Source organism: Hemiscyllium ocellatum, chromosome 43 (assembly GCF_020745735.1).
Source record: "Hemiscyllium ocellatum isolate sHemOce1 chromosome 43, sHemOce1.pat.X.cur, whole genome shotgun sequence".
Classification (NCBI taxonomy): Eukaryota; Metazoa; Chordata; class Chondrichthyes; order Orectolobiformes; family Hemiscylliidae; genus Hemiscyllium; species Hemiscyllium ocellatum.
Window position 1 is genome coordinate 22,188,617 of NC_083443.1, and position 18,992 is coordinate 22,207,608.

At 40.8% G+C, this 18,992-nt stretch overlaps 1 protein-coding gene across 7 annotated transcripts in view; it reads right to left on the bottom strand.

Annotated features, from left to right (window-relative positions):
* The window catches only part of kcnma1a (potassium large conductance calcium-activated channel, subfamily M, alpha member 1a), an 858,112-nt gene that overhangs the window by 110,182 nt on the left and 728,938 nt on the right, over positions 1–18,992 (bottom strand). For all 7 annotated transcript variants that reach the window (XM_060854015.1, XM_060854014.1, XM_060854016.1 and 4 more), the window contains 3 exons: positions 14,791–14,884; positions 11,050–11,173; positions 2,685–2,909 (listed from right to left, as the gene is read on the bottom strand). In XM_060854015.1, the coding sequence (XP_060709998.1) occupies positions 2,685–2,909; positions 11,050–11,173; positions 14,791–14,884 (443 nt within the window). The remainder of the gene's footprint in view (positions 1–2,684; positions 2,910–11,049; positions 11,174–14,790; positions 14,885–18,992) is intronic.

Sequence of the window (18,992 nt, forward strand, 5' to 3'; positions counted from 1 at the left end):
AGTAGGATCAGTGATAATTAGGGTGAGCCCTTTGAATTGTGGGATCTTGGGACTAGCATCCACAAAGACACAAAGGGTTGACTTGAATTTAAATGAAAGAGGTGACCGAACTAGTCTATAACTTCTTCAGCAACACACTTCCATTGTATTGTGGCACCAGTGTGTACTATATAGAGTATGTATAGCTGCAACTCACCAATTTTAGTTTTGCTGTACCTATCAAGCCTTGTGATCTCTATCAGGAGGAGCATAGGAACATAAATATCATAGAAATTCTCCGAACTCCTAGATTCATTGCAAGTTACATTCTGACTTAGGCAAATATTGGTGTTCTTTATTTATTGTAAGGTCAAAATCCTGGAAGAGCATACTTAATATCACATATAGATTATTACAAACTGTAGATGCTCGAAGTCACTATGAACTGAGCAGATGTCTGACTACATTGCCAGGTAAAAGCACGTAATATGGAGAAGGGACTAATCTGTGAAGATAGATTGGGCAAAGTGGGACTGTATTTTGTTGAGTTTTGCAGAATGATCTTATCGAAACTTACAAAATACCTCAAGGGACAGACAGCGTGGGTGCAGGTAAGACTTTTTTCCTGGTTGGGGGGGGGGGTCTAGAACTTGGGGGCACAATTCGAAAATAAGGACGATGTCACTTATTATTATTTACTCAGGTGATTGTGAACCTTTACAATTCTCTACTTAGGTTTTGGGGATGTTCAAGGTAGAGATTAATAGTTGGGACCAGGGGGTGGCATGGTGGCTTAGTGGTTAGTGCTGCTGCCTCACAGTGCCAGGGATCTGACTTCGATTCCAGCATCGGGTGACTGTCTGTGTGCAGCTTGCACGTTCTCCCCGTATCTGGGTGGGTTTCCTTCGGGTGCTCCAGTTTCTTCTGACAATCCAAAGATGTGCAGGTTAGGTGAACTGGCCATGCTAAATTACCCATAGTGTTCAGGAATGTGGTGTTAGGTGCATTAGTCAGGAGTAAGTATGGGATAATAGGGTAGGGGAATGGGTCTGGGTAGGTTACTCTTTGGAGGGTCAGTGTTGACCTATTGGGCCAAAGGGCTTGTTTCCACACTGTCGGGATTCTATCCTATTGGCAGTAAGTAGAGGTGACTTTTGTGGGCTGTTTTTGTGACTAGAAGCCTGAGTCCAGTGGGGTTCTGTGGTTATGGACCCCATGCTCTCTGTGGTCTATATAAATAATTTAGACTTGAATGTAGGAGGATTGATCAGTAAGTTTGTGGATAATAATAAAATTTGGGGTGGTAAAAAGTGAGGACGACAGTCTTAGTTACAGGAGGATATAAGTGGCTAATCAGTGGCAAATGGAACTCCATCTGTCGAAGTGAGAGGTGATGCACTTGGGCGGGACTTTGGGAAGCACCGAGGAGCAGAGGGATCTTGATGTGCATGTTCACCAGTCTCTTAAAGTAATGGGACAGATAGATAAAGTGGTTAAGAAAACATATTAGATACATGCTTCTATTAGCCAAGTCTTAAGAGTTTAAGAGCAGGGAGGTTATGGAACTGTACAACACCTTGGTTAGGTCACAATTACAACACTGTGTGCAGTGCTGGAATCCACATTACAGGAGGGATGTGATTACACTACAGATGAGATTTATCAGATATTGTCTGACTGGAGTGTTTTAGCTTTGAAGCAAGATTGGTTAGTCTGGTGTTCTTTTTCTTGCAGCAGAGGAGACTAACTGGAGACAGGATTTAGATGTATAAAATGATAAGGGGCATAGATAAAGTGGATAGGAAGAATTTCTTCCCCTTGGCACAGGGATTAATCACCAGGGGCATAGATTTAATGTAAGGGCAGGAGGTTAAGAGGGACATGAGGAAAACTTTTTTCACTCAGAGGGTGGTGGGAAACTGGAACTCACTGCCTGTCAGGTGCTAGACATTGAAACCCGCTTAACATTTTAGAAGTATTTCGAGTGTACTTGCAATGCCAAGACATACAAGGCTCTGAACGAAATGCTGGAAAATGGGATGACAATGGTTATGTGTTTGTTTTTGACTGGCACAGACTCACTGGGCCAAAAGGCCTTTTTCTGTGCCGTAGACCTCTATGAGTCCAGGATAGATTTCTGATTCCAGTGGAGGTATAGCGTTATGGGAATGGGTGGACAAAAGGCACTAATGTATTCAATCAGCCATAAGCATCTTGAATGGCAGGGCAGGCTCAATGGGCTGAATGGCCTGCTCCCATTCCTGTGTTTCTACATTCCTATCAGACACAAGGAAACTTCTTTTACACATGGCAAAAAGCTACCAAAAACCTGTCACAAAAACACAAGAACTAAATGACTGTGAAGTCTCCTAACATTGTGTTCTGCAACAGGGACTTGTTAGAAAATGTTTTCCTTTCTAAGTGTAACTTCTGTTGCTTTCACTCTGATTTACCAAGTGGTGAAATTCATGACTCAGCTAAATAAATGGCCAGATGCTGTACGTCTCTCTCTGACTCTATAACTGTATGACAAAAACACATTCTTTCACATAATGGAATTCAAGGGTTAGCATTACCGGTTGTATTCAAGAGTGACTTTCGATCTTTGCTTTAAGAATGAACCAGAGTGACAAACTGTTTTATTAGGTTCTTCTTATGCAAGCTCAGTGGAGATTTGTCAGAAATCTGAAGTTGATAGAACTCACCGGCAATATCGATACTTTAGGGAAGTTGTGAAGTGTCTCCCATTCTCTTGTTAGATACTCCAGCGTCCCAACAAAAACAATGTGCTTCAGTTCATGATAATGGAAATTGCTGGCTCGCAAAGGCATCACTAAGTTGCGCAAACCAACCAAAGCAGAGTTCATATCCCCAAATATACATACGACCACATGCCCGCTTAAAACCGTCATGGCAGCTTCACTCCGGGTCTAGGGAACAGAGATCTTTATTAATGACAAATATAAAGCTCATCCAGGTATGTAAAAAATAACCACAGGTTAAATGACAGCACATTCACAACAGACTTGGACTTTGTCCCACGCAAATCTACAACACTTGTAGCTTTACCTGTTACCTGCATTTTATTTTTGTAGAAATAATGGATATAATCAAAAGCAGCTGCCCTACTTTTTTACTTTCTGTTTTCCCCATTCTGTCCACATGCTTCTAAGACCTTTAATCAAGTTAACAATGAAACACTGTTTTAAACTGATGGGACGGTCAGTAACTTGAGGATGTTTATAGGTAGCACGGTGGCTCAGTCGTTAGCACTGCTGCCTCACAGTGTCAGGTACCAGGGTTCAATTCCAGCCTCGGGTGACTGTCTGTGTGGAGTTTGCACATTTTCCTCATGGGTTTCCTCCAGGTGCTCCGGTTTCCTCCCACAATCCAAAGATGTGCAGTTTAGGTGAATTGGCCGTGCTAAATTGTCCATAGTGTTCAGGGATGTGTACGTTAGGTGCATGAGTCTGGGGAAATGTATAGTAATAGAGTAGGGGGGTGGGTCTGGGTGGGTTACCCTTCGGAGGGTCAGTGAGGACTTGTTGGGCCAAGGGGCCTGTTTCCACACTGTAGGGATTCTATGATTTGAAGCAATTTGCAAAATAACAAGAGGCAGGATGGGGATAATTTTTCTTCCAAGTCATGAAATATTGGAGCACATGGCCTGAAAGTGGAGTGGAAGTATATTAAATACTAATTCACGATAGGGAATACTTAAAAAATGAAAAATATGGCTGTGAAGAACAAGCAGGTAAGTGGAACATTTGGATAGTTCTTTCAAAGAATCATCACAAGCATGTTGGGTCAAATGGTCTCCTTCAGTGCTGTAAAATTTTGTAACCAACAGCCTTTTGCGTAGGTGCCAAGAGGGAGAAATTGATTTGTGTTAAGGAAGTCAGTCATAACTACTGTAAAACAGGACAACAGGATGATGGGCGCAGCAAAATCCAGGCATCCTCAATCCTTAACCCCTGTTATCCTGATTATTTTGATTTTCACACTGCTAAGTGTCCTTGCTGCCATTTAGCATCTGCAAAACCAATTTGCTATAAATTTTCAAAGATAAGTGTTATGAAATTGTAGAACTTCATGGAGCTTTACTGCTGTTAATTGCCAGTGCATTTTGAACAGACAGAAATTCTAAATTGAGACAGAAGCAGCAACAGAGCTATCACAGAGTAAGTCGAAGCACACAAACTCGAACTTGCCAAGTCCATTATACCAGAATTTGTCCTAATGAAAATACATCTTTTGATTAATCATCACTTTTATCTTTCTGAAGAATAAAGTTTAATTGTCCAGGGGGATCACTAAAAATGGGTCCAAGACATGAGCTGATCTAATTGGACAATGTTGTGGAAATGAGGCACAAATGAGAAAGGCTGAGTTCAAGATCAACCATTTAAGGAACAGGAGTTTTAAAGAAGTGTTATTAAAAAAAATGTTTCCTGCCTAGTCTGGTTTAATTACTGGATTTAAGGAGCAGATCAGAGACTTCTCCCTCACCAGGTCTTATGTTCATCACAGGCAGTAAGGATCAGGATGAGGAAGAATGTCTTCATGTTGAAGGTTATGAATCTGGAATTCTCAACTTCAACTGTTAATATTGAGATGCTGAGCACATTTTTAACACCACCCTCACAACATCTCCAATGGAATCCCTTAGATATCCCAAGGGCTCCGTGGAGATTTCCTAAGAAGCCTGAATTTCAGATGCTCTTGCAGACTCTCTGAAAAAGTTTCCATTTAGAAATGGGCTTCTGAGGATTCCAAAATACTGACCTGGACAGTTAGCCATGCAATGCCATACAGGAAAAGACTTAGTCAAATTCCGAGATAACTACAGAATTGATAAGCATCCCCTGACTCCCCCAGTCACTGATGCTGACAACCACCTCTACTGACCCCTGACAATTCTCCAATCACCTCTTCTAAACTTTTGACTATGCTGCTAAACCCCAACTCTCCCCAGACCCGATCTGACTTTGCCACAGAACTAATGTAGCCCGACCCGACAATCCCTCAATCTAAGCTGACCTGACCCCACCCAATAGACTCCAACCTGGCTCCCCTTTCCAAGGCCTAGCCCTACTCCCCCGAAACTATCCAAACTGACTGATGACTTGACAGACTCCTATAACATACTTACCCACCTGCAACCCATATAGTTCACACACTTGCCACTCTATTCCCTGAATCACAATGTTACCCCTCCTCACCTCCCATTACCCTCTTCTCACCAGAGCTCTTTGTGGAATCTTTGGCGTATTGAAACTCTTTACAAACTGGAATGCTGCAGCTCATGCCACGAAAAGGTGGCACGGCTTCTGCTCACATTCTCTGTGCTGCTCTGTCCAACATTTGCTGCAGACTGAGTCACTTCTGAAAGATCCTCCATTGGAAGGTCACTCAGAGGAAGGTAAATGTGTGATTCTTGGCTGATCTAGGTTATAAATAAGATTTCTGATCGTTGTCAGAAGATGTGAAGAAATGTAAAGGCAATTTATCTAAATGGAGAGAAACTTCAGTGCAATTCGATGCAGAGGGATCTGGGATTCCTCATGCATTATTCATGGAAACTAGCATGTAGGCACAGCAGCTAATAAGGAAAGCAAATGGAATGTTGATATAGCATTGTTTTAAAAATTAAATATAAAAGGTAGGGAAGTATTACTGCAACTATACAAGGTATTCCACCTGGAATACTGCATATAATGATTGTAACCTTACTTGAGGAATGTGGTTGTATTGGAGGCAGTTCAGAAGAGGTTCACTTTATTGATTTCAGAGATGAGGGGTTTGTCTTATACATAGAAATTGAGCAGTTTAAGCCTATACTCTGTGGAGTTTAGAAGAAGGAGAGAGATCTAATTGAGGCATATAAGATGTGAAAGGGGATTGACCAAGACGGGGAAAGGATGTTTCCTCATGGGGCAATCTAGAGCAAGGCATCATAGTTTTAGGATAAGGGATGGCAGATTCAAAACAGAGATGATCAGAAATTACTTCTCTCTAACGGTCATGAATTTGTGGAATTTATTATCCCAGAGTGTGGTGGATGCTGGGACACCGCGTAAATTTAAAGAGGAGATAGGCAGATTTTTAATGAGTTATGGGTTGAAGGATTATGGAGAGCAGGCAGCAAAGTGGAGTTGAGGCCAAAATGAGATCATGTGAAAGTGAGTACTGCAGATGTTGGAGTCAAATGGCAATGGGAAAGCACAGCCGGGTCAGGCAGCATGCAAGGAGCAGGAGAGTCCACATTTCGAGCATAAGCTCTTCATCAGGAATGTGATGAAGAGCCTATGCTTGAAATGTCAACTCTCCTGCTCATCGGATGCTGCCTGACTGGCTGTGCTTTTCCAGCAGCAGACTTTTTGACGCCAAAATGAAATCAGCCATGATTGCATCAAATGGAAGAGCAGTCTTGAGGAGCTGAATGACCTACTTCTGTTCCTAGTTCTTCCATTCTTATGTGAACCCATGGTTTAACTTAGATACAAATTAGACCTACAAAATATCTGCTAAAATATAGCTTCATTTAGCAAAACCATTTATCCTCTGCGTTCAGCAGCATTACGGAATAATTGTTTCTACAACATATTAATAAAGTGATCTGCTGCAAGCCCCTGTAGTGCAGTGGCAATGTCCCTACCTCTGAGCTAGGATGCCTGGGTTCAAGTCCCACCTACACCAGAAGTATGCAATGACATCTCTGAACAACAGAAAGTTTAGAAAATACATCTCCAGAGATGTGTCAGAATATATCTGAACGGGGTGATTTGAAATATCTAAAATGATTGCTCCAACTATTCACTTGTTTTTCCATTACATCTTACAATGTGACAAGAAAACAATGCCAACACTAAGACGATAAGACAATAATGTAATCACATCTCTGAATAGCTTAGAAAATATCTACCTCTTGCCTCGGTCAGATAAGCTTATCTCAATTTAGGGAGCACAGAGTAAAATATAAATTTAGTACTGCAACTCCGGATCGAGGGGTGAAAAGTTTCAGATAAATGGCTTTACATTGCCATTGAAAGAGCAGGGCAGAGAATGTCGCATGAGTACATTAACCATTTCTCCATTGGCCATCCTGACAGCCCAGAAAAGGCCCTGATGTTTTTAGTGAAACAAATACAGACATGGAGATGGCATGAGGCCATGATGAGATTTGTAACAGTCATCATGATCGAACAGCCTAAATTATCCAAGTTCATTATCATTAACCAAGTTCAGTGACATTACCACCTACATCAATTATTGCAACTGCAGTGTAATCCACTGACTGCAGCATAGCAAAAAACAACTGCCTTTGGAAAAGGAGAAATAAGGAGAGGAAAGGAGAAATAAAAACAAGCATTTTGAATGACAAGTAATTGTGATATGGAAAGATTGTAAATAATTACAAATAAAAGAACAGAATTGCAACCCAATTCAATACAAAACCTTAATTTCTTCCTTACTTTGTCTGATTTGGCAAAGTATCATCAGAAAATCATTTTAAAGACAATTTGTGATACATTACACATTGTGCAGTGAATAAAAGATCAGTGCTCAAAGGGGCAGCAGAAATCCAATAAGGTGATTAATGGTTGGGTGTCAACAATACCATAGCAGTGAACAGCTCACTACCATTGTTTGCCTCATGGCATCAATGCCATTCTGCTTACATAAAAATATTTTCAGGCAGAATTACCTTCTCTGATATTAACATCAACTGTATTGGTGGGTATGTCCTCCTGACATTAACACTTTACTCCTGGAATTTTGAGTATTTGAAACCATTTGTCCTTTCAAAACTATTATTCATTTGTTCTTCTGTTTATATTCATGATAATGTTTGTGCACCAGTGAGTAGTTGATTACTGAATATGACAAACAGAAACTGTTACATTTCGATCCTCTGTCTACGCTGTGGTGCAGACAAAGAGTCAAGGGCATTTTCTGTTGTGGAACTCACCAAGTGGGTCACAAGCACAAATCTCTGCCCTGAGCTGAGTCAGCTGATCTCAGTTTGAAGTAAAGAGAAAATGTGGGAGGCACGGTGGCACAGTGGTTAGCACTGCTGCCTCACAGCCCTAGAGACCTGGGTTCAGTTCCCGACTCAGGCGACTGATTGTGTGGAGTTTGCACATTCTCAACGTGTCTGCGTGGGTTTCCTCTGGGTGCTCCGGTTTCCTCCCACAGTCCAAAAATGTACAGGTTAGGTGAGTTGGCCATGCTAAATTGCCCGTAGGGTTAGGGGTAAATGTAGGGGAATGGGACTGGGTAGGGCGGGTTGGTGTGGACTTGTTGGGCAGAAGGGCCTGTTTCCACACTGTAAGTAATCTAATCTAATCTAAAAAAAAATCCTCTCTTTGCATTTAGGATACAGAAGAGTAAGTTCAACCAGTGACATCCATTGCTGGAGAACACCTCCATGCGGACATGAAGTGAGAACAGCCATGAGTGGACCTCCTGAGTTCAGAATACGCTACCCTTGCTAACAATGAGGCATTTTGGGGGAGGTGTGAATGGGCTCAACAGCCATCACACTGTGGCACAGTAGAAGTCAGAGGATTCAGAGAGGAAGAAATCAATTTTAAAATGAAAGTTCCACACGTATGAAATCACTCAGTGGTTAGCACTGCTGCCTCGCAGCGCTAGGGACCTGGGTTCAATTCCACCCTTGGGTGTTTGTCTGTGTGGAGTTTGCACATTCTCCCCGTGTCTGCGTGGGTTTCCTCCTGGTGCTCCGGTTTCCTGCCTCAATCCAAAGGTGTGGAGATTAGGTGAATTGGCCATGTTAAATTCCCCGTAGTGTTCAGTGATGTGTAGGGGAATGAGTCTGGGTGGGATACTCTTCGGAGGGTCGGTGTGGACTTGTTGGGCCAAATGGCCTGTTTCCATACTATAGGGGTTCTATGAAAAGAAATTAACAATGTAACTTGCTGGCGATTTCGAAATTGTTTCAGTTGTGTTTGACCAACTGGGATCTCAGCTATGCCAATTCCAAATGGCCCTGACTGATTGACAACCTCCAGTGGCAGCTTGCCCTAGTGGGAATACTCAGGGATCACTGTCCTCAACACAGCTGAAGTTTCCCAACAACTGTGTGTGCAAATCCCACATCACCAGTGTTAATGTAGATGTTGTCTAAGATGCACTGAAGGTAATTGGCTAGGAGTATGTTCATTATGGTGTTCCAAAGGGATTGGAGTATTAAAAAAATGTGCTTCTTGCAAAAACTATATGAGGCACTTGTTAGACCATACCTAGAAAACCATGAACAGATTTGCCCCTCTTATGACAGGAAGAATATACTAGTATTGGAGCAGTTCAGAGAAGGGTCACCAGGTTATCCTAGGTATTGGAACTTAGAAGTATGAAACGTTTAAAGATGATAAAAAGTCTTGACAGAGTAGTGGAGATGTTGCTTCCTCCTGTGGGACAGTCAAGGATCAGATGCATAATCTCACAGTAAGGGGATTGCTCATTTAAAACGGAAATGAGGATGAATATCTTCTCTCAGAGTGTAGTGAATCTGTGAAATTCCTATCTGCAGAGAGTTGTAGAGGTTGGGTTAATAAGTATATTCAAGGCTGGGGTAGATACATTTTTAAATGAGTAACAGGATCAAGAGTTATGAAAAAAGGAAGGAAATTAAGTTGAGGATAATCAGATCATCCATGATCTTGTCAAATGGCAGAGCAGACTTGATGGGTTGAATGGCCTTCTTCTGCCCCCTACACCTTATAGTCTTGTGGGAAGTGTCCGTGGTGATATTGTTACCCAAATGAACTTTCTGGGGCTTTGATGTGCTGAATCATTGGAACAGAGAGGAGAAGAATGAGTCAAACTGCTTCAGTGGCATTCCTGTATCAATATGATTTCAGTTACTTTTATGCTTAACAAGTTTCTTTAACAAATTTAATAATTGCAGTAAACAAAATTAAAACATTGGCAATAACGTGGAGATAGCCTAGAGAAGGCACTGTCTTTCTCCTATTCAAGAAATCATTTCACTATTCCAAAACAGGGAGGAAGCTATAGGGAGCACTCAGAACAGAGGAGTAATGGAACAGAATGATAACATAACTGCAAGAATTCATTACTTACAGATGAGAACACATCAGTGTTATAAAGTGTGTCATGGCTGACAGTGAGACAGAATAAATATCTCCACTTGTGAGGCCACTCAGTGCTCACTCGTGATTTCACCATTCGTGCGGATTCATTGAGACAGGTGCCACTTCACATGGCTAACCAGGATTAAACAAACCCACTCAGGTATGCTAGGGGGCGAAAGCATGGAACCAGTGTGACTGCAAATCCTGGTGCGTTGGGTACCTTACAACCCTGTGACTATTGCTGTTTCTCTGGATCAGGCCTGCCTGTCAAACAGGCTCTGAAGCTGGTCTCTGTGAAGAAATCAAATCTCCAGCAGAGACTGCGCAGGTTAGCATGTATTTCAAAGCAGGACTGCCACATTACTGCAAATCAGCACAGTGATTTTACAAATGAGAAGTGGCATTTATGTAATCAATGAATGCAGCATCAGTTTGAGGACTGGCTGCTGATAGGCAACCAGGCATTTAAATGCAAAAATACCCACCTTTGATTGTTGATCTGATTGCAATTGAATAGCAAATTTACAGTTCTAATTGCAGTTATATGGGTGAAATATTTTAGGAGCTGTCTAACTAGCTGAACCCTATTAATATTGGAATGAATGACCCATAGCCAATGCATATTATTTCAGTGTCTCAAACTGAGCGTGGTCAACTTCTTTCAAAAAACATGGACTGGTTCCTGCTGAAGCAGAGTCTGATTTGTCATACTGCTAAGTCAGTCAAAATCAGCAAACAATGGTTTGATCAGTAGACAGTGGATCTTAATGAGGTTGAGAGCTGTTGATGGCAGTTTGTAAAATAACATGTCACTTTTACTCTTACAAGATACTGAAAAGCACAGCATATATGCTTGTCAGATTCCACTAAATGAAATGTCGATTATAAGTAATTGGAGAGTCATGTCACCTTGCACTATCCAAGGTCACAACCCACTTGTGATACCCACCAGAATGACCTTCTCCATTTCTTTAGCTGGACACCAGTGAAACATCCCAGTGGAATCATATTTCTTCACACTGGCGTCCATTTCCTCTATCTGATCATTTCCTGGAATTGACAAGGGGTCATGCCTGCAGAGACAAGAGAATCAAGACAAGAGTTGTCCGTCAGCCTGACACCTCACTCAATCTGCTTTGACCAGTTGACAAGTTACTGCTGGCCAGGAACGCACTTGCTTGAATGCGTGTCACTTCATTTACAAGCAATCCCATTACTGCTGTACTTACTCCAGCCACCAACCCACCCCCACCTTCCTTGCACTCCCTCCAAAAAAAAATGATCAAAAGGCAGACATTAACTGCTGCAATGAGGTGAAATAGATAGAGACAGAGCCTCATGCTGGCTGAGTGGCATGAAGATGAAAAGCCAATTACAGGCTTTTACCGCATACAACTTCCGATGCTGTTCTCTGTGCAATAAAAGCTTTAACAGGGTACACTTGATATATTTTAGCAATTTTACCCCCATCATATTTTGCTTTTTTGAAAACTGGAAGCCATTAAAGTTTCAGAGGATGTCAGCTCGGAGCAGATTGATTAATTTACATCTACATTGCGAGCAGATGATTTTTCTTCTGAAGAACACTGAGTATAAAAGTGGTCTTCAGCAGCTGCCACCTGACCATCAAAGCCTGCACTTCTAACATTTCACTGCATTCTGCACATCCATCATTCGCCACCAGCTGTCATCCCAAGTCTCTATCTTGAACAGTCAGCAATAGAGCTTTAAAAACTCCTTTTCATCCCGACCGAGCTGAAACTCTATCAGAATCCCCATTACTTCAAATTCCATCACTTACAGGGTAATTACACCTGCTGCAAATCTTTATTTCAACCTGCATAAGATGCATTTCAGAAATGCTTCTAAAATTTTCAATGTACACAGCAACCTTTCTCAGACACTAAAAAATCTGAATAAATTCTGAGAAATAAATCATTAATTTTGAGGAACATCAATTATTTGCTAAGTTTTGTAAATATCAGAATTCCAGTGCAATAATGATCGGTAAATGATGGAATACGTATTTAGCTGTGTGAAAGAAGCCGCTAACAACTCGGTCTCTTCAAGAAAATGAAGGATTCATTGGACACAAAAGAACTGGCTGTTTAACCCTTTCACCTGGAAAGTCTCACACTGAGTGCCGCTTCCCAACCCTGAAATCGTTGCTTGTAATGTACTGTTTGTACTGCAGGCCCCCTCATGTACTACGGTGCTCAGTGCTGATAACTCCCCTGTGTAATGTGATGCTTCAAATAACCCAGTCTGAGGTGGGCACTGCAGACATTTGAGAACATTTAATACACAGAATTAATCAGACAGCAGGTGAAAGCACCTTTCCAGAGGCATGTGGATGACACTAAACTCAGAACTTCAATGGGTTAAAAACTGAAGGGAGGAGTGAAGTTGCTCAACAAGGATTTAAATTGACTTTCTTTGAATGCATTTAGACAGCATTTTATTAATTCTTTTTATATTTAATTTTTGTATTTTTTTCAACCTATTTTGATCAGTACACCTTATTAAAAATTGTCACCTATTGAGAAATATGTCACTGGAAGTGGTGTCCTGTAATAAGTCAAGGATGTGCTGCCAAATTTGCAACTAGCAAGAACCCATTTGGAACATCACATCCAACCATGCAATTCAGGGACGAGTAAAAATTGCGGGTAATGTACTATGCATGCACACTAACCAAACCGACTCTCGAGCAACAGCCAGAAGGAAAACCACAATCTCATCCAGTAATGTTACTGGGGAGAGATTTTCTGCAGATCCGACAAAATATTGCTTCTCGCTTGGCACTTCAGTCATGTCTGCTCGAAACCTCGCATGTTTATTTAATTTCCCCCCTCGTTTTCTGCGTTCCACACTCTCAGTCCTTCACAATCATCATGACAAAACATTTGTCTATTAAAATGTTCGTCGCCTAGATGCATGCAGTCAGTGCAGGTGCTAATAACTGCAAAACCATTTAGCGATTTTACACCATGGCTGAATATTTCATGATGCTCTGTGTGTTTCACGATTTAGTCAATGGACCTCTGTCACTTCAATCTTTGCTGACTGTCTTGACTGGCGCAATAAAGCTCCACCAAGATAGCTATCTTTCACCAACTGTCACTCATTGCAGCCTGTCACTGGCAAACTCTTGTTGAACGCTGCTACTCACAGGGAATAACTACGACATTTGTTACACCGTAATGCTCTGTTCTGATGGATTTGAACAAATGCGTTGTGATTAATAGACCCTGCATTCAGTGACTACAATTAGAAGCAAGTATCCAATGACCCTCTGAAATCCAACAGAATGGTATTAATTTCATGTAAAGAATGTCAGACTGGCACTCGTTAGAACTTGTTATACTGAAGGCTCAAACAGTTTTGTGCTTGGTGTTCAAGCTGCGTTTAGCAATTCCAATGTGATGCTGACTAGACAGCACTAGCAGGGGATGACTATTCTTGCTCAGTCCCACTCCACCAGGCAATGAAAGCAGACTGCTCTTTGAAATTTCCCGTTCCCATCATGCAAACTGACAAAGGCATGCTTTTCAAAACCCACATCCAAACTGTTGATCATTACTTATTTACAAAGGCCTTGAGGCATGTGTGCCTGCAAAAACCATATATGATACGATACATACCAGCTTATTCACCCTTGTGCAATAAGCACCCCTTAGGCTGACTTAAACCAGTACTTAATATTGCCTATAAAACGTATCTTGTAATTTCAAAATATGTAATATTTAAGGTATAATATATCTGCAGGAAAAGGATTTCTGAAGGGTTAGGTGACTCTGCGTTCAGTAATTCTATGTTTTGCTAAGGGCTATGAGTTGAAAAAGCCGCACCAAGCATAGACGACCTGTCATTTCGCTACCCAAGGGCCACTAATATAAAGGAGTACCCTACAGCAGCAAAACTTCGGCACAGCTTTGAAGCATACATGAACAGCAGAACTTGCTCTCTAGAATTATTACTGCATACAGATCAAAAGAGCTGATGCATATTTTACATGGTAAACAGGGACCCTCTGCTCATCTGTGAAATGTCTGGAGTTTTTGTAAACCTGAAGCAATCCTTGTGTAATATTGTTTTATATGCTAAGTGGATGAAGCTGTTTACTTGTCTAACATTGCATGCACTTTAATCCTTGACACAGGAGCGGCACAGTATCCATCACAACCCTCCTTCTACCTTACCCCACCAATTATTAGCTTTTGTTTCCTACCTCTAAGTCAAAATCAATTAATGCCAAATTAATGTAAATAGACAAGATAAAAGGAATGTAAAAAATTTGGGTTCATTTTTCATTGCGACGCCACATCTCACATATGGCCTAAAGTACAGAAAACAGGACTCGAAGGGCTTTGCGCAAACAGTGAATAGCCTGAGGCAAAGTAACCGTATGAGCCTCTCTGATTGGTTACTGCTGTCATTAGTGCCATTGCTGTTTAAGAAGTACATGCGGACAGGTTGAGGTGACAGCTGAGACTTTAAAGGCTGCTTTTTCTCTAACAGCTTTTCCTACCCTCTTTCATGACAGAATTTTTTCAGCTCTATCATTAACTGCTGACAGGCTGACAGAATAAATACTTCAGCCTTTAAGCATTTCTCTCTTGCTCGCCCACTCCTCTCTCTCTCTCGCTCTCTCTCTCTTTAGACACAAGAGTTCTTTAAACTATCTTACCTCATCAGTTTGGGTGAACTGTTGGGTGAATTTCGCATACCTCCATTTCGCTGCTTCTTTTTGGGAGACAGGGCTGATGGGTTTTCATCTTGAACTGCAAACATATGGAAGATAGGAGATTAGGAGCCATTTTAAGTCTGATGTGAAATGAAAATGAAATATTTAAAAATGTATATTAAACAGAAAGTGACTCATTATGAAAGTTAAAGATCCCCACTACAAGCAACTAACAAGACTCAAGAATAAAAGTATAGCCTTGAAAAAGCATTAATCAGAATGAGTTTGAAACCCTAAATATCACAACTGGGGTTATGAATTATTCAGTAATATTCAGACTATGGAGCTGTAAGTACAGTAAAACAGATAATTAAAGTAAAATTTAAAGTAATACACATAAAAACAAAAAGAAAAGGAAAGTTGAGAGTGGAAATAGTCTAAATTTGGGCGGTTAGGAATGCAAGGCATCACCCACCTCTCCAAAAACACAAGTAAACCACATAATGAATAGATTCAATATATGTAATGCGCTGAAGTAATTTATTAAAAAATAAATCAAACCACTCGGGTTAGAGACGGTGTCATTCCAAGAGTGCAGTTTTCACAAATGGGCTCCTGTGTTCAATCAGCGTGACCAAAGGAACTACAAATGTACCACTTGCAGGACTGGGCAAAGCATGCAGAGTGAGAGAAAATACTGCAAGGTATGTTCCTCTGCCTTTGCCTTTCAAACAACGGCTGTTAAAAAAGGTAGACAAAGTTTAACTGAAGTATTTAATCCATTATGGAAGCACCATTAATTCTGTTAGTCCACTTAAACAGTCTGTGAATGCTGTGAAAATGTTAAAACCCACACAACAGTGTGCCTTTATCTATCTTGCCTGTCATTCTGTTCCAGGGGTTTTAAAGGCATTTAGGCAAATAGCATATTTTCAGTCACTCGAACATCATTTGATACCTTATTTAAATATTCATTGAATCCTGGAATTCAATTGGAATCTTTAAAGCAGGTACTGAGTTAAAGTGTTGTCGTGCTCCCAACAAGCTGCAATTTTAGTTTTGTTCAGGTAAGAACTAATGTTTTATGGAAAAATGGGACTATGGTGTGAATTCAACGATTCATGCACTATAACTAGAATTATCGACAGTCAATGGAAACCAGCTACTAATGAGGAATCTTATAGAATGACAGGTCAGTAAAGGGCGGTTGGATCGAAAGTATGGGAAAAGAAATGAAAAGGTAGGGCAAGGAGAAGAGGTCATTTCCAATGATTAGAGTCACAGAGCACAGGAAATCAGGTGCTGTGGGAAACTGCAGCTAACACTACAGTTCTGGGGCTCCCCAGTTCTGTCTTCCCATTTACTACATATCATTAACCCTTCACTGGATCACTGCATATTTTAAGCACGAGCACAAATAAAACCCATCATAGGAAGCCTTCAATACTGAGGCCAATGATGGCAGCAACAACAAAAGAACATAATTTCCTCTCAAGACCTCATTGGAATAAATTGAGATACTGCAAATGCTCCAATATTTTTGACACAATGAAAAAGGCTGCCAGAATCTGTGGGAGATCTCGATTTCACTGCGGCTGTCAGACTATGACGAACAGATCAACCAACATTCGACAACAATGTCTAGAACGCAATTAGCAAGAGATTAGATTCTAGTATAATATGCTTCTTAAAAATAAATCCTTGCCAAGTGTTCTGGAGGGCTCAGCAGTGACGACAGTGTTAGTTGGAAAGAAAATAATTCATGGGCTGTTAAATCAGGTTAGACTGAGATATTGGCTGGTTTGAAACGTTAAAGAGCAGGATTTTGGCTCAGGAATTTTCAAACATTTTCTGGAACATGTTTAGTCAAACTTCAAACTGTTATTACTGGCAAGCGATAAGATGACACAGTCCCCCAGATAGTGATCCACAAAATCTGGAAAAGCACATTCTTTACTTTTAAAGTTGTAATATATTACTATGAAATCACATGGTATTTTCATTCCTCGTTTGCAATGCAATTTTGCTTCTTATTTGAATGTTCATTTCTTTAACATTAAATCAGCATAAACAGGTGGGTTCTGAAAAAATCTAGGTAGGCTTCATTCACTCGTGTGAATCCATAAACAATGACGCATATAATAGTGAATGTATATCAAATGGAACAGTTACTGGATCTTCACTGTTATAGTGTACAGCTATGGATGATTCTGCATGACATATTGGAAAAAAGACATTGATAAAGAATTTAGGAAGTCCATCCAAAGAGCCATCTGCCAGATTTGTGAATTCTATTCTGATTGTGAGTCAAAAGAATTTTGCTCCTTTCTAACTTAAGTAATTTCAACGTATTGTACTCGCTCTATCCAAATCGCAGTCTACCAACACATCAAAACACAGGCAGCTTTAAACTCTCGAACCCTGGAAATGGCTGTTTTTATTAAGCATTCTTATTGTGTGTGTATGTGTACTCTTGCATTTGGAAGTTAATTGTATTTATTTGGATTCGTTTAAAGGCTGCTATGAAATGGAGCCTCAATTCAGATCAGACAATAAAAGGATCACTTCTGGGTGGACCGCACTCCTGTCACCACTTGGCAGATTTGCTGTCTGTGTGTGTGTGTTTCTTTTAAGTACTGTTTGAAAAGGGAGGGAAAAAAGGCACCCCAAACTACGCTGTCATGCACAGCTGTCAACACTGGCTGTGGAATGTGACCAAGGGCACCAATGGAGGTCACTGAAAGCACAGTGGATGGACTGGTATCTGTATTTCATGAGCGAGCTTAGTGCCCCGTCTAACTTACACTGGACAACACTCCCCTGTTCCCTTGTTTTCAGCAGACATAGACGGCTGAGTGAAGGGTCGCTGAGCAAGTAAAGACCTCCTTTGTGGCTGTTAACAAGCAGCAAGGGTTCAGTCTCTTCTGTAACAGGTGCAGAATTCAGCAAAACCATGCGACCTGGACAACAGTGGGCTTTAAATGGCTTTAATAAAAGTGCTTTAGCTTCATTCTTTACTGACAAGTATGAAAGAGATGGCAAATTAAAACAAATTGCAACTAAACATCTGCCTTGTCAGAAGTTATTTTTGGTAACATTTTACAACTTAATTTCCCTTATCCCAAGGAGAAAGAAATTACACAAAATTCACTGGCAAGTTTAGGCTGTCTATTGGAGCCAATAGGAAAGCAGAGTGTATCATCTCCAATGAGGAAACAGTCTAACCAGCTGTACAATGCAACAGTACTTGTAGTTCAACATCTGGGATGCTGGTAAGACAGTCAGAAGCAATTTGCATGAGTACAGATTGCATAGGTAACAACACACATGCAACATTAGGATTGTGTTTCAGGGTTTTAGTGCTTACAACTGAGTTGATAGCAACAACTTACAAGCTGCTCTTTATGTAATCTTCTAACAACCTGAACAATATGATGTATTCTAAGGACTTGAATGGTGTCAAACCAGAGACTATCCAAAGGGCAGATTTCTCCAATTATGTGATGATAATTAGCTATTAAATGCTTACATGGAAGTCCATTTGATTTAGTCCCTCCCCGCTTTCCTTACTTCCCTTTCATTTTTGACAAGTTGCATTGTCCACAAGGGGCTTTACTTGTACAAATTTAACTTGCTACATGGGTGATTACTGATGGTGGTTAGTACTTTTGAAAAAACACATAAAAGTAATTATGGTGATTTGGTGGTGGGCAAGTTGCTCCGTTGTGTGTGATAACACTCCAGGGCAGAAGAAAGAGTTAAAAAGGAAATCGTTGAATTTCCTCCTTCTCTCACTACTTTGATATTCTCTGATTGTTTGCAATTTTTTCAGTTTCAAGAAGATGGGTTCTTCATGGGTCTTATGAGTGGGTGATATGGATGCCTATACTAAGGGACATCACAAAGCACCTGGACATTTCAGGACTTGTCTGTTTTATTTCTGTAAACCTGCTATATGTTTGGAAATTGCCTGGCCTCCATTTTCACCACTTGCAACATGGCACCACTAAGGTAAGGAACACAGTATTTGGAAAAAGCCAAGATGCAGGCCTTTTCCATCAGATGTGATAACAGCAACTGAAGACTAAAATGTGTTGTTGCTACCAGGAAAACAGACCCCTTTCCTTCATTATTCACCAGTGCAAATGTTTCTCGTTAACTTCAACTCCCATCACTGCATTCTTAATACTAAAGAACTAACATTC